The 24,658-nt window shown below is 39.6% G+C and overlaps 1 protein-coding gene and 1 long non-coding RNA gene across 2 annotated transcripts in view; both read right to left on the bottom strand.

The window, feature by feature from the left end:
* The window catches only part of SLC25A13 (solute carrier family 25 member 13), a 205,006-nt gene that overhangs the window by 89,590 nt on the left and 90,758 nt on the right, over positions 1-24,658 (bottom strand). The window contains 2 exon segments of the mRNA XM_082471842.1: positions 1,344-1,483; positions 23,486-23,601. Of these exon segments, the coding sequence (XP_082327968.1) occupies positions 1,344-1,483; positions 23,486-23,601 (256 nt within the window).
* Positions 18,894-23,479, bottom strand: LOC309665615. The gene is made up of 2 exons (XR_014266578.1): positions 22,254-23,479; positions 18,894-21,950 (listed from the first exon to the last, which is right to left on the bottom strand). It is a non-coding gene; the product is annotated as an uncharacterized lncRNA (long non-coding RNA).

The raw sequence follows: 24,658 nt of genomic DNA, 5'->3' as shown, positions 1-24,658 counted from the left end.
ACCAAGATACCCACTGCTGATGTTACTAACAACAAAGAAGAGAAGGTGTTTAGGGTAGGCGGATTGGGGAGGGCGGGGCCAAAATAGGCAAAGGAGATTAAGAGCTATAAACCTACAGTAATAAAACAAAGAAGCCACGAGGATGTCATACACAACGTTAGGAATGTGGTCAATATTGTAATAACTTTGTATGGGGACAGATGGTTACCAGACTTATCATGGTGAACATGTCAGAATGCATGCAAATGTCAAACCACTATAGAGTACACCTAAAACTAACATAATATTGTATATCAACTACATTTCAATTTTTAAAAAAAAGAAGAAAAAGATGGTTTCCTTGGCAAATTTTTCCTCAAGACCCACGACTTACACACAGCAAACTAATTCCCTTAAACAAGTCTTTAAAATATTATATTTAATAAAATAAAATTGTTAGAGAAACCAAACAAATGCATAAAAATCTGAAAGAAAGAGTGGTTTATCACACAGACCTATACATTATCTAGATATTGATCTCTAGTGACTAAACAATATCCGAATCAACACAGTCTTAAAATTATGCTTCAGGAGGAAAACTAAACTGTGATCGTATTTTGTTACTAGCCTTCTGTTAGTATCATCAGTGGCCTAGTGAAATTATCACGAAGCAGGGAGTGAAGAGAGGAAGTCAGGAGGGACTGGGCCAGGGGCGTCCCAGAAATGCAGATAACTTCCACAGAGCTGAACCCCGGATACGGATACGGACAGCTAAGTGCTCTGAACAGTGATTCTCAAACTTGGCAACACAACAGAAGTGCCTGAAAAGCTTTAAATACCCCAAGGCCCAAGCAGTCCCTCCCTGCCCTCCATCACACACACATACAAAATCCAATCTCTAGAGGTGGGGGACCAAACAACAATAGTTTTTAAAACTCCCCAGGTAATTCCAATATGCAGTCAAGGTCTAGATCCAGTGTCTTGTCTATAAAAAGGCCTCAGGTGAAATGATTCTATGGTTAGATGCTGATGATGACACCTGGCCATTTCCCAAGGGAAAACAAAACATTGGTAAGTAGTGGTAGAACCAGTCATAAGCCAAGAGTTCAGGTTCTGATTGTGCCCCTCCTGATTTATGTGACCTTTCAGCAAATCACTTGATTTCCTGGGTCCTCAATGTGTATTCCATTTAAGTAGGAACGGGTTCTGCAGAGTCTGTAAGAGTCTATTTAATCCTATAGTTTCTACATACTAATAAAGAAATACTTCCAAATGGATGGTTTGGCCAGGGTTAGCAAATGTGCCTCAGGATCGTAGTTTTACTTATTCACTCTTTTTCAACTTTTTATAAGGGCTAGACCCACCAGTAAAAACTGAGTGAATTCCGCATATGTCAGGTGTCTTTTTCTTTCTTTTCCAAAGTGTAGTTGCACAAATTCTGAATCCCAGTTAAATGGAATATGTTGATGAATTGTGGTCTGTTCAAAAACTTGCTTAACGTCCTCTGAAAAGAGAAAAGAAAGGTTGATTAAAACAAAGCAAATCGGGTTCTTCCTTATAAAACCTGTTACTAAATGGATATTGCTACTTTCTTTGTAGAAAAAGTAACTCAACTTTAAAAACACAGATTATAAAATCATGGCAGAAATAGAACTGGGAGTCTCATGAAGTCAAAGTTAATAATGCCATCCAATAAAATAAAAGGAAAAAATCAAGAAGTCACACACACACAAAAGGCCCTAAAAGGTAGTCACAAAAGAAAGTAATAAGCTAAATCTCATATCATCATCTGTTTTGTTTCAACAAATATTATTTTCTAGGCACAGGGGATATAATTCAATCTTTAGTGGCAGGAAACACACTTATACATACAGAAACACATAGAACACTATACAAGTCTTAAATATAGTCCTCTTTAAGAAGCTATTAAAATGTTTTTGAGGATTTAGAAATCAGTTAGATATAAATCTTGAAGCATATATTCAACAGCACTAAGACTCTATTTAAGCTTTAAAAAGTTCCACTGTTCATCAGGCCACACTTAAAAGGTAATGGGAAGAAGAGCCAACAGCCCAATCCTTTAACTTTATCCTGCACACTCTGGCTTAACAGAAGTTCTCAAATGGTCCAAATAATCCCATTTTAAGATGGGCTACCAAATGTACTGTAGTATTGATTCTTCCCCTCTTTTTAGCCTCTACCACAAAACTGTAAGAGGACTGACAGAGAACAGAAAACAACAATATGAAAAACCTTACTTTTCTAAAGCTTCACGTTTCTATTTACTAGTCTCCCCGCCTCCCAACATGAGTGTATGTTTGGAAGGTAAAGGGTCACAAATTATATTAATGAATTTGTCCTGGCCTTCACATCTTTAAATATATCTACCAAACCTGCTCACTTTTATGAGCAAACTGTGCCTGCTACCTTGTTTTTTTCCCTTTGCAACTATTTAAAAAAAGAAGTAAATTCTTTAATACTCTAAAGGGTGCCAAAAACCTTGGCACGTGTTTCCACTGTTTCCCCCAAATTTCCTACTTCCATCCACCCTTACACTCACAAGTTTTTATTCCATGCTTTTAAAGTTTCCAGAAATTTTAAAAGTCTTGCCATGAAGAAACAGTAGTGCTGCCATCAGTATAAGATTGGGTGTGTATCTGCACGGAGAAGGCAGTAAAAAATCAGAATTATGCCATGCATAAATTTTATAAAAGATGGCAGAAAACCTCAGGCTGGCCCTGATAAGGACAATAAAATAAGAAGTTTTTAAGTGTAACCCTCAATTTCTTTGAATTTATTCTGTCTTCTCCACTTTTAGGAAAAAAGAGAAAAAAAAGAGAGAAAGGACATAAGAAAAATGAAGTGAATCAAGAATTGAGGATCTGAGTGGGGGATGATGAATGAAATGAACTAAGTAGGAGGAGACTCTGAAAGTTTCTTTTTGGCTCCAAAACCTCTGAGAAGGAATTACCCAACTGAAAGTCAAATTACTTGGGTTCAAATTCTACTACTAATAGTAGCTAAAATTTCTTAGGCACTTACCATGTGCCAGGTATTATTCTAGTGGCTATATGTGATGGAATAGATATTAACCTAGATAATCTGTAGCTCCTTTCCCATTCTAAATTTTTATGCCTCTGTATGAAGCAGGCCCAGGATAGATTCAAGGAAGGCCCACAATCTTCTAATCAAGACCAGTAAATGCTCTAATGAGAAATGATGTTCAAATGACAAAGATGTGACCAAAAGACAAAAAAAACCCACAATTTTTTACTCTATAAAAAAATGTTTATATACTATAATAAAATTTTAGAGAAATATACAAGCAAAAATGACTTTGTGGCCATTTTTCTGCCAAGCTGGTGAAATAAAGATTCCTCTCTGCCAAGCATTCTGGTAAAATAACTTTTCAATGCAATAATCATGGGATAGCTGTCAAAAATGAGGTCCTTCCTTTTCTTGACCTCTCCTTCAACGTCCTATAGAAAGTAACAGAAGGTATTAACCCAATATTGGAGACATGGGTGGATGGAAGTTTAAGTAAAAGTCATAAAGAAATGATGACTCTGGAGAACAAAAAGTCCAACACTGGAAATCTTGATGAAGTTAGTGATAGAGCTGGAAAGACAGAAGTTCATGATGAAAGTTTGGTATGTTGTAATAGAAGACTTCAGAGGTGACAGGACATGAGATCTACGTGCTGTGTTGCGTTTATATGTTGAAGTCATAGCCCCTAGGACCTTAAATATGACTATATTTTGGAGATAAGTTCTTCAAAGAGATAAGTTAAAATGAGGTCGTGGTGGGGGGGGTGGCCTAATGTCATATGACTGCCATGCTTATAAGAAAAGTAGATTAGGACACAGACATGCACAGAGGAAAACCATGTGAAGACATAAGGAGAAGACTGTCATTTACAAGCCAAGGAGAGAGGTCTCAAAAGACACCAATCCTGCCAACATCTTGATCTTGGACTTCTCGCCTCCAGAACTGTAAGAAAATTCATTTCTGTCGTTTAAGACACCTAGTCTGTGGCACTTTGTTATGGCAACCTCAGCAAACTATTACAATGAGCAACAGGAACTCCCACAGTAGTGATGAGGAAGTTACCCAAAAAGACCCTCCATATCTCCTGCTACCACCGTAAGCAAGATGACAGACATTTACAAAAGCAGGCATGTTATAAAAAGGGTGTGTCAGCTGGATATTCAAATCAATTAAATGTAGTGAAAATGTGTTTTAGGCTAAATATATGCAAATTACATGTATTAATATAAAGAAAAGTAACAGAAGGTATTAACCCAATATTGGCATATAAAGCTAAGGCATTTATTATCTATTTGAATATTTATATGGTATAAAACTATAAATATATATAATAAATTTAGGTTACTCAAAACTTAGTAAATGAATTTAAAATGTGACTGACTCTAACCAACAATCTTATTTTTCCTATAATTAACTATCATTCACTGCTTACTAGAGCTCTGACTTGAATTCAAAACTGTGAGCTTTGAACCTTAAGTCTAGAGCTTTCTCCACTATTCCATGAGAGCTTGTCTCTCTTATGCAAATGCCTGCCTGAAGTATTGAAATCTAGTCCCCCTGAAGTATAGAGCTATATGTGATCTCTAAAACATGTTTCAACTCTACAAACTGTCAATCCTACAGACCTGCACTACTGATGTGTTTTTAAAAAGATATCTCTATATAGTATTGTATAGGTATGCAGATAGGTCTGTGTGAGTATACACATTAATTATACATCTTTTCTTTCTACATAGATCATTAGCACCTTGAGAACAAAGGCCATATTTTTCACATCTGCTTCTCCCCTTGTGCCTGCACAATGGTGGGCATAGAGCAACTATTCACTAACTTGTGGCTGAACTTAAATGAGGAAGAAAAGGTTTACAATAGTGCACCAGGTTCAGGACAGTGGTATTAACCCTTTGAGGCACTACAGTTTCCACCCTACTGAAAAGCCATTTCACCAATCATTTCCTAAGATTTCAGTGAAGTGCAAAGAATTGTCAGTCTTCCTTATTAAAGTCTCCAGCCCCAGGCCTAGGCTGATTCAAGTGAACTAAAGAATCTGCATGTTAATTAGCATCCCGGGTTTTTCTAATTCAAGGGTCCAGAACCTCATTTTGAAAAACGTTGTCCTAAAGAGTTATAGAAGGGTTTTTAAACTCCCCATTGAAACAAACAAAAAAATATGAAAGGAAGGAGGTAGGAAAGATTCTCCAGACTAGCTAATGTAATGCAGCAAGTGTACACACAGGCCACTTGTAGACCCCAGGGGACATGCAAGTTGTACAATCCAGTGACTGACATTCACTTCATGGCCTTATGTGACCAGTGCTCCCTGGAGTCGGACAGTTTACAAACTACACGACCCTGAGAATGGGGTCCATTTTCAGTTCTCAGCTGTTCTAACACACTGGCCACTGTAAGAATGCCAGTCCTTAGTTAGCCAGCACATCTGGGAGCACTGTATCAGGTCCTGTGGGAAGTAGAAGGGCAGGAGAAGACACGGTGCTGAATCCAAGTCTAATCCACAAGAAATAACTAAACAACACATCCAAACAGTATACTGGATTAAGTGCTAAACAGCAACAGTCCTCTTGGCAAGGAAACGGAAGTTTAAGGAAGGATGCATTTACAACAGTGGGAGAAAAAAAAGCTGTCTGGAGAAGGTAAAACTTGATCTGGGTCCTAAAGGCCGTGGAGGATTTATTCAGATGAATCTGTGAGGGAGTTTTTCAGTAAAGAGCAACAGCATGAAGAAGGGTTCATTTCTTTTGAAGTGAATTAAGGGTCCAATCAAAACATATTGGACCAAAGCCACTGAGACAGGACAGATCCTGGTCTAGGCACTTACAGATGTTGGCATCACCTGCCAGAAGCAAATATTATTTTCAAACCCTAAGGACTTGATGCTACATTTGTGGTGAAGAAAAGGTTGCTACGGGAAGAACAGTTGGTCATGGAATTCTGCAGAAAAAAAAGACCTGGAGTTTTTTACCACTTGATACAATCTTTACAAAATTTATTTTTCACTCTCCTAACTTACCTAACAGAGGCTTGTGTACTCAAATATCATAAGATTACCAAGTCATTATAATTGGACAAATCAAATGATATGAGCATTATTATTATGGATAAAGAGGAAAACTACCAATATTTCTATAGTCATTTTCAAGGCTAATAAACTCTTTTAAGAAATTAAAATATTAAATTTTGTCACTCTGGAAAACCCACATTTTTTCTCTGAAAATATTTTAGAGATTCATAAGTCTTTGAACACTTCATCTTGCTCCAAGAAGTCATTGTGGGGCACTGATTTTCTGAAATGCTTGGCCTCAACATTTTCCTGTACGTTCATGAAAACAAACATCTCTAAGTCACAATGGGTTCTGGAACTTCCCCCCTCACTTTGGAAGACACTGTAATATCATCTCAGGTTAATATTCTCTTCTCCTTTTAGGAGGCTCAAATAGCTTTCTCACTTAACATTTGATTGTTTTAAGATTTCTCCATGCCTTGGTGAGACAATGAGAGGTAAGAGTACTCCTTCCATCATATAGCTGGAAAATCAGAAACTAAAAACCAAAGTGATTTTCAAAACTGCTCTGTACTCTCACTTTCATGGAAAATTCCATGAGCTTTACCATAAAAGACTCTAGGAGTAGATCTTAGGGTCATCCTATCACTAAACCTTTACCATTCCCTGAGCTTTCCAAACTTAACTTCCTAACTTGCAGTACTGGAGAGGAAAGAGAAAAATGTTTTACATTTTTTGGTCCCTTGGTTCTGTGAAATAAATAAATTAATAAATACGACTATAATTCATAACGCACCTGCTGATGGCTTTCAAATAAGCATCACTTGGCAGATTTATTACTAACTTAAAAAAATTAGAAGGTCTCTCCTAGTCTAAAGCACAAGGTCTTAAAATCTTACCCCCAGGTTGAGGTCATATAGGCAAAGAAGCAAAACTGAATTAGCAATGAAATATAAATGAAGCACTAGATATATATTTTGGATATTTAAAATCATAGTTTTCTTAGCTCAGCCACTCCTCCTGAAAGTAAAAACAAATTAGAGTGCTTATCTCAAAGTATAATCATTGTTATTTCAATATGTGCCAAACAAACTATGTTTGGAAGGTCTATAGTTCCCATAATATCACCAAATAATGGTGATAGTATTTAAAGCAAGACTTCACCAAATAAGCTCAAAAAACCTTTGGGTTTATTTTTGGGGACTTTGCTTTCTCCACAAATGTTTCTAGGCTGAAAGTCTGCTGCACTTTTTTTTTAAGATTATAAAAAGATAATTACAAAGTGGTAATCATTTCTTACCTAAATATAGCCTCAAAAAGTCAACTTATTTCCCCCAATAAGTTTCCCAGGCTACACAGTATGGTTGTAGTGGAAAGAGTTGTGATTTTTAAAAGCTGGGTCATAGATGACATGATCTTGTGTATTCAAGGTCCTAAGGAATCCGCTTAAAAACCATTAGAACTAATAAGTCCAGCACTGTTGAAGGATACAAGATCAATATACAAAAATCAACTGTATCTCTACATACTGGAAATAAGCAACCCAAAAATGAAATTAAGAAAGCAATTCAATTTACAATAGCCTCAAAAAGAATAAAATACTTAGGAAAAAATTTAACAAAAGACATGCAAAACCTGTACTCTAAAAATTATAAAACACTGTTGAAAGAAATTAAAGAAGATTTAAATAAATGCAAAGACATTCCATGTTCATAGATGGGAGGTCTTAATACTGTTAAGATGGTAATACTCCCCAAAGTGATACACAGATTCAGTGTAATCCCTATCAAAATTCCAGCTGGTGTCTTTTGCAGAAATTGACAAGCAGATGTTAAAATTCATATGGAAATTCTAGGGACCCAGAATAACCAAACCAATCTCGAGAAAGAAGAACAAAGTTGAATTTCAAATTTACCTCAAAGCTACAGTAATCAAGACTGTGTGGTACTGGCATAAAGACAGACATATAAGACAAATGGAATAGAACTGAGAGTCAAGAAATAAACCCTTACATTTATGGTCAGTTAATTTTCAACAAGGGTGACAATTCAATAGGGAAAGATTAGTCTTTTCAAGAAATGGTGCTGGGACAACCATGCAAAAGAAGTAAGGTGGGACCCTACCTCACACCACATACGAAAACTAACTCAAAAATGGAGCAAAGATCTAAATATAAGAACTAAAACTGAAGCTTTTAAAGGAAAACATAGGCATAAATCTTTACGACTCTGGATTGGAAAATAGTTTCTTAGATATAGTATCAAAAACACAAGCAACCAAGGACAATAATATATAAATTGGACATCTTCAAAACTGAAAACTTTTGTACTCCAAAGGATACCATCGACAAAGTGAAAAGACAGACTACAGAATGGGAGAAAAGTTTTGCGAATCACATATCTGGTAAAGAACTCTAGAATATATAAAGAACTGTTGCAACTCAATAATAAAAAGACAATTCATCTAATGTTTAAAATGGGCAAAGGATTTGAACAGACATTTTTCCAAAGACAAAATGGCCAATAAGCACATGACAAGATGTTCTAATCATTAGCCTTTAAGGAAATGCAAATCAAACGAGATATCACAATGAGATACCAGTTTACCCCCACAAGTAGCAAGTGTTGGTGAGGAAGTGAAGAAATCTGAAACCCTCATACACTGCTTGTGGGAATGTAAAAATGGTGCAGTCACTTTGGAAGAGTTTGGTAGTTCTTCAAAAAGTTAAACATAGTTACCATGTGACCCAGCAATTCCACTCCTAGGTATATATCCAAGAGAAATGAAAACATATGTTCACATAAAAACTTGTACACAAATGTTCATAGCAGCATTATTCACAATAGCCAAAAAGTGGAAACAACCGGAATATCCATTAACTGAAGGATGGATAAACAATATGTGGTATATCTATAACAATGTGACATCCTCAATAAAAGGAATACAGTACTATTACATGCTACAACATGGATGAACCTTGAAAACATTATACTAAGAAGCTAGTCATGAAAGACCATGATGTTGTATGATGTTGTATGATGTTGTATGATGTTGTATGACGTACCATGTTGTATGATGAATCATACAATCATGTTGTATGATTCCATGTATATGAAATGTCCAGAATAGGCAAATCCAGAGAGACAGAAAGTAGATTAGTGGTTGTTTAGGACTGGAGGGGCTGGGGAAAATGGGAGTGGGGAGTGAGGATTGCTAAGGTACGGGGTTTCTTGTTGGGGTGATGAAAATATTCTAAAACTGATGATGGTTGTACAAATATGTGAAAAGATGAAAAAACATTGCATCATACACTTTAAATGGGTGCATTATATCTAAATAAAGCTGTGTTTTAAAAAAAACCTGGAACCCTCAAATCTGCTTCCTACTAATGAGTGATATTAGGCAAATTACTTACTCTGACTCCATTCTCTCAATGTGTAAAATGAGAGTAAAATAACTTGAGGGTTGTAGCCAAGTGTGCCCAGTACAATGTTCTAAACATAGTAGGTGACCATTAAAATGGTAAAATTCCAAAATCTAAAGTCTTAATTATAATGAAGATTGTTATCTGGGCACCAAATATTTACAAAAGATACCAAAAAAAAAAAAAAAAAATCAGGCACAGTGTGATTGGAAATATCATAGTTTATACATGTCTCAAAAAGCAATAATTTTCCTCAAATACTTAAAATCATCCTCTTTTAGCTCATATATTAAAATTTTGAATGAAAAGTGATAAAAAACTAAGTAATTTTCCATTATGTTTCTGAAAGTATGAAATTAAGAAAGATTAAGAACCACCACTCTTTGCTTTGAAGATCTTTCAGATACTAGAAATATTTAATTGGCAAATTACTTGCACATGCCATTAAGTGGTTAGACTGAATTTGTTTTTACAAATTCTATGGCCTCTTATTCCTTAACCTCCACCACACTATAATCTGAAATCATCGAGGTCTTCACTTATGCAAATTTTTACTTTCTATGTTTTTGTTTCCATACAGAATAACTAAATTAATGCACTTTAATTTCCAAAAGATTCACTCTTTGAAGCTGCAAATCAAGGAAAACAAGTTTCCCATTAAAATAAAAAAGGTTCATCAAGCTACATTATTTCAAACACTGAACCACAATTTCTCTCTCATGGATCCTAAAAATTTCATTAATACAATAAACACAAAAAGGATGTTTCAGTTAAACCCGAAAGTAATCCATCCCTCTCAGAGGCAAAGGGAGAGTTGCTAACAGTGCCCTTTACTTCTCAGCAGCTTCACTGGGGTGCTTTTTCTAATGTGGGCTAAATCCTCAAAGAAAGTTGTGGTTTCGTTCGAAGGGAAATAATATTTCACCCTGCTGATATGGTTAACAACAGCTTATATGGCCATCGTCTTTTAAGCAGAGAGCACAAGACAAATTGTTGAATTCGGAAGTTAAATAGCATAATGGAGTAAGTGGATACAGACCTATCTCTACTGCCACATGCGCCAATATCAAGGTTTGCCATTTCAAACCCTTTTGACAAGTGCCTTTTTCTATTAATCACAGTTAAGGGTCTGAAGAGGAAAGAAGTATTCTGGCTACAATTCAGACTTGCTCAAGGAAGTTCTAGGGGGAAAATGGGTGCCATTAAAACAGAGTAAGTACAGAATAAGTACTTCACACACTCAGCTCTTCTCATTAAATTGAGATCTCTATTAGCCCCTGTAAACTTTGTATTATTATTACTATCATTCTGAACATGCGGGTACAGTGGTGATAAGTATCTTTCAAAAAATGAGCACACACGCAGACAAAGCGCTTGCGTACACACACACAGTCAAGCTGAGCTGAATATTATTTCGAAGTCATATATGGTGTTGGTACATGTAGAAATTAGGGCTAACTTAAACCTCTTCCAGTTCTGTACGTAGAGAGGGATGGGACTACCCTGATATGAGGTCACATGGCATTCTAGAACAGAGTGTCACCCGTCTAGTAGTGCTGGAAGACAAAGTTGTGGTTCCTACGAAACTAGTCACCGTCCCCTCTCTGTGCCTGTTTCCACATCCATGAAATAAAGCCGTAAATGACACCAGCCGTTGTTCAACTGCAGTGTGAAACACGTTCCCTTGGAGAGCTTGTTCAAAACACATTCCCAAGCCCCACGCCCAAATACTCTGATTCAGCAGATCTGCGATGGACCCAGGGAGCCCGCAGTTGTCATGAACACCCCCCCACGCTATTACAACGAGAACTCGTGCTCTGCCTTATTGATAAGAATCCTTCCTATTCTAAAGCCTAATGGATCTATAAATCCTCAAGATTAATTCACTATTTAAGGCATCATAGTGAATGCTGGTTAACAATGAAAAATGTTAAAGGCTACCAGCTATTTAGCATTCGATACTAATCTATCACATGCACTATCTAAATCAAACAGCAAGAGAGGCCAACTGAGATGTTTTCAATCTATCTGCCAGAAAAAAGTTATTTTCAATTGGACAGAATAAATCATTAGCAGTCTTTCATAAAATCAAAAGTAGGTCAGTTAAAATGGTGTTTGGAGGTATACAGCAGACTGTGGTCACTCTCCAGATGTGTAAGCTTGCTTTCATCATCTGTTGTGTTAATTATTGTTAACTTTCCTTACCACTAGAGAGGAACACACCAAAAGACTCCAACTCTTTGGAATTTTTAAAGCAGTACAAAGAATCCTAATTCATTCCCTAAATGCAAGTATAATATCTCTATTGTTTAAAACACCAATTTCCTAAGCTAGTTTCCTTAGACGGATGTTATCAAAAATAATTTTCTTGCAAAAGCATTAACATACTCTACTTAAATGCTCAAGAGCAAATGTACTACAAATGTACACCCACAGTGATCCCTTATTAGTATTAAACTGTTTTATTTCAATTAAAATGTCTAACTATCCACCCCCAACATATACCTAAACTGTAATTTTCTCTGAGAACTTCCAATACATTCTTGATTTTGTTTCCTTTATCAACCTATCAGAGCAAAAACAGCCTTGCAACTGTTGGAAGAAATCAGTCATTAGCAGCAAGATTACAGCAAATTTTCCAATTTAGAAAAACAATATTTTTATCTCCTCTTATACTGAAAGAATAATGGTATAATTTTACTATTTTTAAGTGAGCAGTACAGTTTAAAATAGTCAAATTCTCCCAGTGCTCCAAGTTTTAGGATTTACCGTTAGCTTTCTGTTCTCCACACCTTCTTTCCTATTCACAAGTTCTCTTCTCCCTTCATCTTACACACACACACACACACACACACACACACACACACACACACTCACACACACCCCAGGTGCAGACGTCCCCTGATTCGGCCTCTCCATACCGACAGTCTTCTAAAGAACGCTTAACCTTCAGGCGGTAGTTAACTAAGGAGTGGCTTCACATGGTTATTGTGATTTTCTCTCCAATTGACATTCCTCCACCTTCTCGACAGGCCTTTTTCCCCCCTCCCTATTTTTAAAATGGGGTGATGAAGTAGCAAAAAGTACAATATTTTAGCCATTTGAGCATAGATGATTCTCAAATTATCCCACCAACTGGAAGTGCTCTCTGATACCACTATCTTTCAAAATTGAAGCCATTATGGTCAATCGTGCAAATCCGTACTTAGCTTTTCGTAAGTAGTGGATTTTTGACCCAATGAACTGGAACAGCTTCTGCACAGTCTCTAGGATCTCATACAAGACACTCGGTCCCTGGGCATGCCACAATCCTCATCAATGTTGAGATTATTTCCTCTCAAAACTCACACTGCTCTTATTCAATATTCTCATTCTCTACTGGAATGTGTCTTAAGAAAATATACATGGGTCCCCCAAAAATATGAAATAAAATCTACTATGGGGTAATAACGTCCTCTCGCCAAAATAACCTGTTGTTTTTGTGAAACATCAAAATCAGAATGAATATTAACAAAGAACTTTGCTCAAATAATTGGTCCTTCTGACTCTCAGAACCATTTTCCCCTCAGTTATCGTTTTGAATATTTCATTTTCCAAGTGTCTTTACAAAGGTAATAATAAATGACCTTCTTTGCAGTGAGCCTTAAAAAATTATGGCTAAAGTTTTGTCCTCTTCTAGTCCAATACCTGCATTCCTCTAGTTTTTTACATTTATTATTAAATTTGAGTGTCTACCTTCAAAACTTATCTGCGTACTTTTAGCTCTCATCATTTTCTGCAACTTGAATCAGAATGACTGAAGCGGGTTGTTTCCACATAGTTCCTCGTGTCATCTAGCCTGTTCGTTTTCCCAGAGCATTCCAATTCACTTTCATCACAGCAGGTGTTCCTGCACAAAATCCAACTGTGAACCCAGGAAGGGCCCCTCCAAACACCAACATACACGTCAAAGAATTAACTAGAGGGCTTCCCTGGTGGCGCAGTGGTTGAGAATCTGCCTGCTAATGCAGGGGACACGGGTTCGAGCCCTGGTCTGGGAAGATCCCACATGCCACGGAGCAGCTGGGCCCGTGAGCCACAACTACTGAGCCTGCGCGTCTGGAGCCTGTGCCCCGCAACGGGAGGGGCCGCGATAGTGAAAGGCCCGCGCACCGCGATGAAGAGCGGTCCCCGCACCGCGATGAAGAGTGGCCCCCACTTGCCGCAACTAGAGAAAGCCCTCGCACGAACCGAAGACCCAGCACAGCCAAAAATAAATAAATAAATAAAAATAAAAGTAGCTATAAAAAAAAAATTAAAAAAAAAAAAAAAAAAAAGAATTAACTAGAGAAGGACATTAGAAATCGCTTCATTAGTTCTGTGGATTCTATTTACGTCTCACACACAAAAGAAAGGTAGGTTCTGTTCAAACAGTTTGACAAAGTTAATTTACTTTTTCTGCAGGACTTCTCAGAGCCTTCGTAGACTAAAACTTTGGGGCCCTATGACTGTCTAATAGAAGAATCCTCTCTCACACAACGTTAACAGGAGACACCACTTTAAAGTGTCCAAACTCACAATATCACTCAATAGTTAAGATTAAAGGACAAGAGGCCACAGCAGCTTATAATACAAAATCAATACTGTGCTCGTTTCTTTTGGATTCCAGGCCAACTGACAGAGCTGAAGCAGCAAGGCAGCCAAGTCTCCCAGTGTAGCTCAGGGCAAAGACTATTTTACAATTGAAGTTTTTAAACAGCAATGCTGGAAAAGTCTTAAATAAGATACATGTCTACTCATTCAGCTGTCCCTCTTTAAAAAGCAGTTCCTATCTTTTGGCAGGACTCCTTTCAGACTTGCTAAAGGCAAATGCTCATTTAGACAAAATACAACTAACAACTGTGGCCATTCATGGACTTCCTAACACTTATCTAGAACCAGAGAGTTGAGAATCCCTGTTGTTAAAGTTCAATGAAAAACTGCAGGCGGACACACACACACACACCACCACCACCACCACGATAATGAAACTGGGTGCATACTAAGAATGGAAATTTTACAACTGCATATAAAACATTTCATGAAATTTTGTTTAAGAGTAATGAAAGAGATAAGTCAAAGGAAAAGAAAAACATGTGATGGCATTAAGCAAATAAAAATTTTACATTTCAACTTGAGGAAGTATTCCGGTATACAACATACTCTGAATTTTCAGAAGGTCAATTGTGACTTACACTAGACAAAGGTAAGATTCAGGTCCTCCACTACTATTGAGTTAGGCTATTACTGGCGCCTACTGCAGATACAACTACTGAAGAAATATTCATAAACAGGAATAGTTAATGTTAAATTAGCATCATGAAAAAACCAATCACTGGTGAGCGCACTAAATATATCAGATTAACAGTTTCACTAAATACACACACACACACACACACACACATTCTTAACATTCCTAACAATAATGCTTTGCTTTCCCAGCATCAACAAATAAGAAACTTGGGAAAATGAAAGTGTTGGAAAACCACCCTGTACCAACTTGCTCAGAGGGCAGGTAAGTCCTTTCAAACCCTGACTTTCAGTTCTTCCACTCACAAAATGGGAGTGATTATCCACTTGCCTGTTTCACAGCGGTATGGGGAGCTTACGAGAGGATCACAGACACGTCTGCCTCCGGCTTTGCCCCACTCCAACCAATGCAACAAAACCCACCTTTTCCAAGCACCATTCGGATCCTGTCCCTGTCCTCTCAACAACCCTGCAGGACTCCCAATTGCCTCTCCTATCAAATTAAAACTCCTGCTTAGAGGGCTGTGGTGGGTGCACCATCACATGGGGCCCTGGCTCCCAGCACCCACATTTCAATCAAGGGTCTCCTCTACTACCCTCAATCTGCACAAAGGCCAACTCTCCTTCCCCTCCCACCACTCTGTAATTCCCCCTCCACTCAAAATTCTGCTCACATCAAAAGATAAAGCCTCCTGGGTAAAGCCCACGACAAGTGCATTTCAACAAATTCCTTGGACGTCTCTGTAACCGAGGCAACTTTCTACATGTACTGAGAACTCTAATCCAGGTACATTCTTCCTTATAATTACCTTCCAGTACGGTCATATAAACAAAATCTTAATTCATTCGTGTATTGTTCTTTACTTCTTCATGAAAAATTATTAAATCCCTCTAACGTCTGATACAGACTGAAACCACAAAGGATGAATCCGCACCTATCCAGATTACAAAGGCAGGCCGTCCTCACAGAGCACAGGCATCACCAGAGGGAGGCAGTGTGGCGCAGTGAGTAACGCTTGGCCGTCCTCTGGCTGCTACCTTGGCTCCGCCACAGGCACCTCCAGGACCACAGACAAGTTACTTAACCTCCCCAAGGCCACTTCCTCATCAGAAAAATGAGGACTATAATAGTACAGACCTCCTAGGTTCTGAGGGTTAAATAATCAATTACATATAAAGCACTTAGCTCAAGGCGAGTTCATAGTAAGTGATCAATAAACTTCAAGATTAAAATGACAGTTATATCCCTTCTCTCAAGAGATTATGTAAAACCACATGTCACTGGAACAGAACAAACTCAGTAGCTACTACTGGGTCTCTCTTCTTTCCTTTGATCTCCTTTTTACCACAGTCAGTCAGGAGCCAAGTCATATAGGATTCATCCTCTGCAACGGCCCTGGTGGGGTCCAGTCCAGGCCTGCATTACCCCTGCCTAGACTGTCGAAGCACCTCTCAAGTGACCATCACCTCCAGACCCTGTAGCTCCATCTCCTCCTGCAATACACAGCCTGTATCACGTCACCTTGGTGCAAAGACTCCTCCAGGTCTGCTTGGATAGCTTCTAACCCTCCTCTCTACCTAGCCTGCTTTACCTTGTAGATAGAGAATATATAGTATGATGTCATGTTCTATTTGCTTACTGTCTCTCTCCCTAAAACATCTGATCAGGATTTTTTAGTCTTGCCACTGCTGTATCTCCAGTCCTACAACATAGTAAGCATTCAACAGACACCCCTATCTTTACTTATTCCTCTAACTCACTCATCCAGTTAAAAGGCTTCAAACACTATCTATTTGCTGCTAACTACCAAATTTCTATCTCCCAAATTCCACACTCAGATATCTAAGTGCCTGTTTGACATCTTCACCTAAATATCCAAAGGCATAAACTAACACATCCAAAAGTGAGCTCCTGTTCTTTCTCCCACCATCCCCAAGCCTGCAGCCCTCTAAATTATCAGTTGATAACTCCACCCTTCCAGGTGATCTGGCCAGAGTTTAGAATCTTTCTTGCCTCTTCTTTCACAGGCCACATCCAACCTATCAGAGAACCCTATTGATTCTCTCTTCAATATATCCCTAACTTCACTCCCGCCCAAGCCACCATGATGCCTCATTTGAATTACTGCAATAGCTTCCTAACTGTTCTCTCTCTTCCTGCTCTTGCCCTTCTATAATTTATTCTCAACCAACAGCCAGAATGATACTGTTAAAATATAAACCAGATCATGACACTCTCCTGCTAAAAAAAAAAAAACAAAAAAAAAACCTGCAATGGTTTCCCAGTTCACTTACCATCAAAGTCAAGTCCTAACCTTGGCCTACAGGGCCTTCCTTGATCAGATCCATTACTTCTCTGAGTTCCTCTCCTACCAGGACCCCCTGCCTCACTCAATTCACATGAGTCCTCCTTGCTGTTCCTCAAATGTGCCAAGAACACTCCAGCCTTCCAACCTGGGCAAAGGCTATTCCTTTCACCTGGGACAGTCTCTTCCCCTCTTTCTTCCTTATTCTATATGATCAATTGCCTTACTTCTTTCAAATTTGTGTTCAAAAGTCACTTTCTCAATGAAGCTAACCAAACCATATTAGACACAAAGAAGAGAACCTTCTTTGTTTCATAGCTCATTACAAATACCCAAATATCACCACAACCTACCCATTCTACTGTCTTAATCCCCAGTCTTATCATCAACTTGTGTATGCTCCTGTTAATACTCTGGTGGAAGGGTCAGCAAACTATGTTCCACTGGCCACCAGCTGTCTTTGCAAATTAAGTTTTATTGGAACATAGCCACATGCATCCATAGGAACAGCAGAGTTGAGTAGTTGTGACAGAGATCCTATGGCCCACAAAGCCCAAAATGTTTACTCTTTGGCGCTTTACAGAAGAAGTTTGCTGTCCCTGATCTAGAGCCCGTGCTCTGCAACAAGAGAAGCCAACTCATTGAGAAGCCCGCGCACCTCAACGAAGAGTAGCCCCGCTTGCCGCAACTAGAGAAAGCCCATGCACAGCAACGGAGACCCAATACAGCCAAAAATAAAAAAATAAAGAAATAAATCTATTTATTAAAAAAAAAAAAGCACTACCAATAAAAGAAAATGCTGGTAATTTGTACTACATTAAAATTAAGAACTTATGTTCCTCAGGACTCCATGAAGTGAGTAAAAGTGCAAGTCACAGAGTAAAAACATCAGGAAATATACAATCCACAAAGCCCCTGTATCTAGAAAACAGACACATACTAAAAAGGATACTCAAATGGCCAATAAACAGTTTTTTAAAAGTTGTACAACCCATAAGTAATGAGAAAAATGCAAATTAAAGCCACAGCGTGAGATATCGCTAAAATGAAAGTAACTGATAACGGCAAGTGTTTGCAAAGAAGTAAAATAACTAGAACTCTCATACACTGATGGTATGAATGTAAACTGGTACAACCACTTCGGAAAACTGTTTGGTAAGATCTACAGAAAGCTAAATATATACATTTTCTAAGACCCAGCAATTCTTTTTTTTTTCTTAATTTATTTTATTTATTTTTGGCTGTGTTGGGTCTTTGTTGCTGTGCACATGGGCTTCCTCTAGTTGCAGCGAGCGGGGGCTACTCTTCCTTGCGGTGCGCGGGCTTCTCATTGTGGTGGCTTCTCTTGTTGCGGAGCACGGGCTCTAGGCATGTGGGCTTCAGTTGTTGAAGCACACTGGCTCAGCAGTTGTGGCTCACGGGCTCTAGAGCGCAGGCTCACTAGTTGTGGCACATGGGCTCAGTTGCTCCACGTCATGTGGGATCTTCCCGGACCAGGGCTCGAACCCATGTCCCCTGCATTGGCAGGTGGATTCTTAACCACTTCGTCACCAGGGAAGCTCTCTACGACCCAGCAATTCTACTCCTAGAAATGCCTACACATATGCACACCCCAAAATACATAAAAGAATGTTCAAAGCGTATTTGTAGCAATCAAAACTGGAAATGTGCAAATGTCTATCAACTGTAGAATGAGGAAACGTATTAGGGTAAAGTTATGCAATGGAATACTACACAGCAAAGAAAAAGAACAAAATAAAAATACACATAGCAAAAACATGGATGAATCTCACAAATAAAATTTGAGCAAAAGAAGTGAGAATGAAAGAATAAATCCTGTATCACTCCATTTTTTTTTTAAAGAGCTATTCTTTTTTTTTTTAATTAATTAATTTTTTTTTGGTTGTGTTGGGTCTTCGTTTCTGTGCGAGGGCTTTCTCTACTTGCGGCAAGCGAGGGCCATGCTTCACCGCGGTGCGCGGGCCTCTCACTATCGTGGCCTCTCTTGTTGTGGAGCACAGGCTCCAGACGCACAGGCTCAGTAGTTGTGGCTCACGGGCCTAGTTGCTCCGCGGCATGTGGGATCTTCCCAGACCAGGGCTCGAACCCGTGTCCCCTACATTAGCAGGCAGATTCTCAACCACTGCACCACCAGGGAAGCCCACTCCATTTTTATTAAGTTTAAAAGCAAGCAAAATCAACTGGTGGTGATAAATATCCCTTGCTACCATTGGAACAGTAACTGGGAAGAGACCTACTGAGTGTTGGTACCATTCTCTTTCTGATCTGGATGGTGGTAAAACAAGTATGTACACTGTGCAAAGTCATCAAAATGTACACTTAGGATTCGTGCATCCTTCTGCATGTATGCTCTACTTCAATAAAGTACACTTGAAAAAATTAAGAGTAAAAAATCACTATCATATAAAATAGGCTAAAAATGCAAATGAAAAGATTTAGAACAAAATACTTTTTTCTCCGGTCACACAGAATTGTAAATTGTTAAGTAGAATTTTCTACTTATACTGATATCATGTTATACACCTGTTGGCATCATAAAATGCACTTATAAATATCGGGTATCAAAATAAGAAAACACGGTGAGAACAAGAATAGTGGAGATAAGTTTTCCCTCAAAGGAAACAGGAGAACTTAATGAACTAGATATCAAAGGAACAAAATTGGCCTCATCAAGATCTTTTCATTGTAGCAAACACAGGGAGTGATCTGGACATGAAAATACGGTAAACATAAACAAGGCCTCAGAGAACACGGGGCAAGGCTTCACTGAAATGCGACACTGAAACGCTCCATCTGATTTTTGTTTAGTGTGTATCAGAATCAGCATTAGTGGGAGCATTAACACTGCCGGCTTGTTGACAAATACTGGCGCTTACTGGGCTTAGACCTAGAAGCCCTGCTTCAAATGAGCTCTTCTGTGGAAACCTAATATGTAAACAGATAAAGAGTGTAACTGCTCTCCTCTGGATGAAATGCAAAGCCGGGAGACATGGGGGATCTGAGGCCCCTTGCCAGCCTTCCCTGCAACCCATGGGAAGGCCCCAGATGACCCACTGTTTAGTGCAAAAGCAGCGCTCACCCCGTGACCACAGCTGACCATGCCAACCTGGGAGGTTAAAAAAGGAGCCCTTCCTCTCTCGCCACTCCATGCCTACTCCTCCCAAAGATGCACACTCAGGAGGGCAACCTTCTGATATACAAAAGGGTCTCTCTTGAGTGAAGGATTTACAGGGAGCTGAGGAAGTAATCAGAGCAAAGAGTGCCACTGTGTGTCTCTCAAACAGCTTCATATGGACAAACAGCCAGGGCACAGATCTGGATTCCCTTATAATACTGTGGGCTATGAGACCAGGATTGACTAGGTAAGTCCACTTTTCTGCCCAACTCCATTTTTTAAAAAATTTCTTCAACTGCATTACAAGTTTCCTGAAAAACGTACCTATTTGTTAGCTTCTTCTAAAGGTACCTGCTGACAAAACACTCCTAAGGCTGCCACACCTCCCGTATGATTGTGTTCACTTGGCAAAAGCCTGCTGTATACAGCACTCACCTCCACTGAATGACTCTACCCGACCTCATGAAAAATGTTAAGTCAGCTATTATTTTGCAATTTGATGGTCATTTGAGTATCTTCTTTGTACTACGCATAGCTCTTTCAGTTTAATCCTAAATGGGGATTAATAGCTCAGAAAAGCCCAGGCTACATTTTATTACACCCACAGGGCGAGGACGCCATTGGCTCATCATAAACAGATACAGGACATACCCTGTTTGTGTTTTGTGAGACAGGCAGATTCTGGAACAAATTACCTGCAGAAGGCAGGGTAGCGGGAGATGGGCTATGCACTCTTCCACCACAGTCATGTGCAACTGAGGACAGAAGCAGAATTGTAGCCCCCTGGAAGCCCCAATTTCTTACGCACTCTCGTATGTCTTCAGAGATGGGACATTGTTCAACACAGCACAGATAGTAAGCAAAATTCCCAGCTACCTGGCCAGTGGTTAAACTGCAAGTTAAAATAAAGGGCTTCTCAAGGATCAAAAAAAAAGAAGAAGAAAAATAAAATCCTCCTTTGTCCTCTCACATTATTTCTTTTAGTAATATTATTTTTATAAAGGCCTTTGTTTTCCACATGGCCCGTTTATGTGCAATAGTCCTGGAAGATAGGTTATTACCCTGATTTTGTAGATAAGGAAAATAAGGCTCAGAAATCGGAAATGACTTGTCCATCAACAAACAGCTAGTGAGAAGCAGAAACAGTTGTCATGCCACGTTCTTTCTACAATTCACAGATGACTCCCATCTCCCACATTCTGCTGCTTTACCTGTTCTTTTCTCCTAATCACACTACCACACACACAGCCCTCCCAGCACTGGCAAAGCCTCTTGCTTCTTTCCTCCGCCAGGCCAGTGGGTGTGCTGGTGGCAACATCAGCCCCGCCACTTCATGCCCATGGACGGAAGACTGGTCGGAGTCGGGAAAACGCCGGAAGTCCGTTCCTCAGCCCCCCATCTCCAATCCAGCTCTCTTCCAGCCCTCCCTCCAGATTTGCTGCAGAAAGGAGGAAGACGAGAGAGCAAGCACACCTCTGCTGAACTTATGCAAACTTACAGGTTCCCCTCGTTGTTCACCCCGAGGAAACGTAATCATAACGTTCTCATCAAACTGACTTCCACTGGGTAAATCAACACCACCATGAGCTAGCTGCTCATTTATTATTTGGAGATTTTAATGGGAACATTTTTATTGGTGTTCCATTGAAAAGTTGTGGCTAGAGGAACTGGGTGATGGAAGAGGAAAAAACTAAAATTATTCTAGGGATTTTTAAATATTAAATAATGCTCATGAAGTGTTAACGGAAAGCATCTGAGCTTCTAGAGTACCTGAAACAGGGCTTCCCTGGTGGCGCAGTGGTTGAGAATCTGCCTGCCAATGCAGGGGACACGGGTTCGAGCCCTGCTCTGGGAAGATCCCACATGCCGCAGAGCAACTAGGCCCGTGAGCCACAATTACTGAGCCTGCGCGTCTGGAGCCTGTGCTCCGCAACAGGAGAGGCCACGATAGTGAGAGGCTCGCGCACTGCGATGAAGAGTGGCCCCCGCTCGCCACAACTGGAGAAAGCCCTCGCACAGAAACGAAGACCCAACACAGCCAAAAATAAATAAATAAATAAATTTATAGAGTACCTGAAACAAAACCAGGTAAATGTATGTGTTTTTCCCTCTGCCCTGGCTGATCTAGCCTTAAATAACTGTCATGTCAAATGAACGTGGAGGAATGGGTGGGGGAGGAGGAAGGCTGCCTTACCTATACTTTATGTAGTTATTATCTTCATTTCTGATAAGGAAAATAAAGACCTGAAAGGATAATTAACTTGACTCAGAGACAAAAGTGGCAGAGCTGGGAGGAGCTAAGTCTCTCCAATTCCAGAACCATCCAGAACAGATGGTGCTCTATTACACCAACTGTATTTCCCCCATCTGTACATTCCTCACGACGTACAAGTAAGACAAGACCAAGAAGTCTGAATAAATTAGAGACAAGGAACAAAGACATTTAAAATGGGTGCATTACCCATTTCCCTTGAATGCACAATCTGTGTGCCCCAAAAGGGCTCCAAAATTCTCCACGGCAATGCTTCCTACACCAGGTTCACATGCACAGACAACATATGCTGGACACTGCACAGTCCAAGGGAAATGTGGTGTCTTCTGCACAATGTATCTTCAGTAACCAGTTTATTTTTAAAAAAGAACGTACCACTGCCCCACCACGTCCTGGTTTTCCCTTTCTCCTAATGCTTAGGAGACGTCAGGGTTTTCTGCAGCTTGGCAGCTGAGCCCCATGAAGATGGTGCTGTGTCCCCAAATAAAGGTGGGGGCAGCACAGCGGACACTGCCAGCCCAGCCAGAGGGGAACGTGTTATTTAGAAGAATAGGGTTCTCCACGTACTGCTCCAAATTACCATCTCGCGTGCTGCCTCTGGACTCAAGCTACTCCATGAGGACAAGGTAAGGACACAAGGTACTGGGAACATGAATCCCTTCTGTTCTCAGGCACTTTATTAACGTCTTCATTCTAACCGTGGAAAGCACTACTGACTGTGAAGGGAATGAAGTGCACGGTCAAATCCTGTCTGCCTCTCACCTTCTACGACCCTGTGACTCAGTCGTGCTCCATCCTCCCTCGCCTTACAACTAAAACAGAGCATCAAAACTACTAAGCCAGAAACTTAATTTTTCACGAAGGGAGACAATTTTTTCAAGAACTGGACCTCAAAACACTGAGATATCTTTGTTAAAAGGGACAGGCTAACTTCTTAAAACCATTTCCATACACTTCATTCTTGGGGAAAAAAACCCTAACTGCTCACACAGGTCTGCACTTCCTTAGGTGTGCACACACTCACGCCCCTTACCAAAAGTAACTTCTCCTTTGCCAGCTTTGTCAAACAGCTGGAAGGCCACCACGAACAAAGCATCTGGGGCACACAGGACAGATTCAAATGCCACAAATTCTTGAAAGGATATTAATCTGCAACACAAAACAAGCACAAAGCATAAAGTCAGTAGCTTGTGGAAGACAAAAGCATACACAAATATACACTAAGGGAAAAAATAAAACATCACTGTCAAAAAATAAAATTCAGGGCTTCCCTGGTGGCGCAGTGGTTGGGAGTCTGCCTGCCAGTGCAGGGGACACGGGTTCGAGCCCTGGTCTGGGAGGATCCCACGTGCCGCGGAGCGGCTGGGCCCGTGAGCCACAATTGCTGAGCCTGCGCGTCTGGAGCCTGTGCTCCGCAACAGGAGAGACTGCGATGGTGAGAGGCCCACGCGCCGCGATGAGGAGTGGCCCCCGCTCGCCACAACTGGAGAAAGCCCTCTCACAGAAACGAAGACCTAACACAGCCATAAATAAATAAATTAAAAAAAAAAAAAAAAAAAAAAAAAAAAAATTCAAACCTAAAAACATGTATAAACACTTAGCATTTCCTTTTACATAGAGTGGACTGAAATAACACACAGAATCTAAAAGACACAACAGATGTGAGGATATGGTGACACATTAAATGCATTACAATTTCAAACGTAACTTTTATCCAACATATCACTTTTGTTTCAGGCATGTTGTTAGATTCTAAAAATAAAGCTTAGACACTTTAGATTAATATATGGTTGTTAACAACAAAATAGACCAGCTCAGTCATTCATTAATACCTTCCTACACCATGTAAAAATGGTTCACAAAGATTCATTCATTACTGATATCCACTGACCACATGAGGATTGAACTGGAGGATGATATTGGGGCGGGGGATAGAATACAGATAAACTGGCCATGAAATGTGACCCCAAGGCACTTTTAGTCTGGTAAGACAGATAACACTAGTCTAGAATACTATACAGGAAAGACAAATCATAAGACAGGAACCAAGATGATGATAACAGAATTTTGGTAGGAAACCAAAGAAAGCTTTGTGGCAGAAATGGAACGTGAGCTGGGTCTCGAAAAATTAGTGAAATTCAGGTATGCAGTAATGGGCATAGAAAGGGGGTCACCTTAGGTAGGGGAAATGCCTGCAGAAAGGCAG

The sequence above is a fragment of the Balaenoptera physalus genome (genome assembly GCF_965194825.1).
Source record: "Balaenoptera physalus genome assembly, chromosome: 8".
NCBI lineage: Eukaryota > Metazoa > Chordata > Mammalia > Artiodactyla > Balaenopteridae > Balaenoptera > Balaenoptera physalus.
The sequence above is the reverse complement of the archived record's forward strand: the minus strand, read 5'-3'. Positions and strand labels throughout refer to the sequence as shown.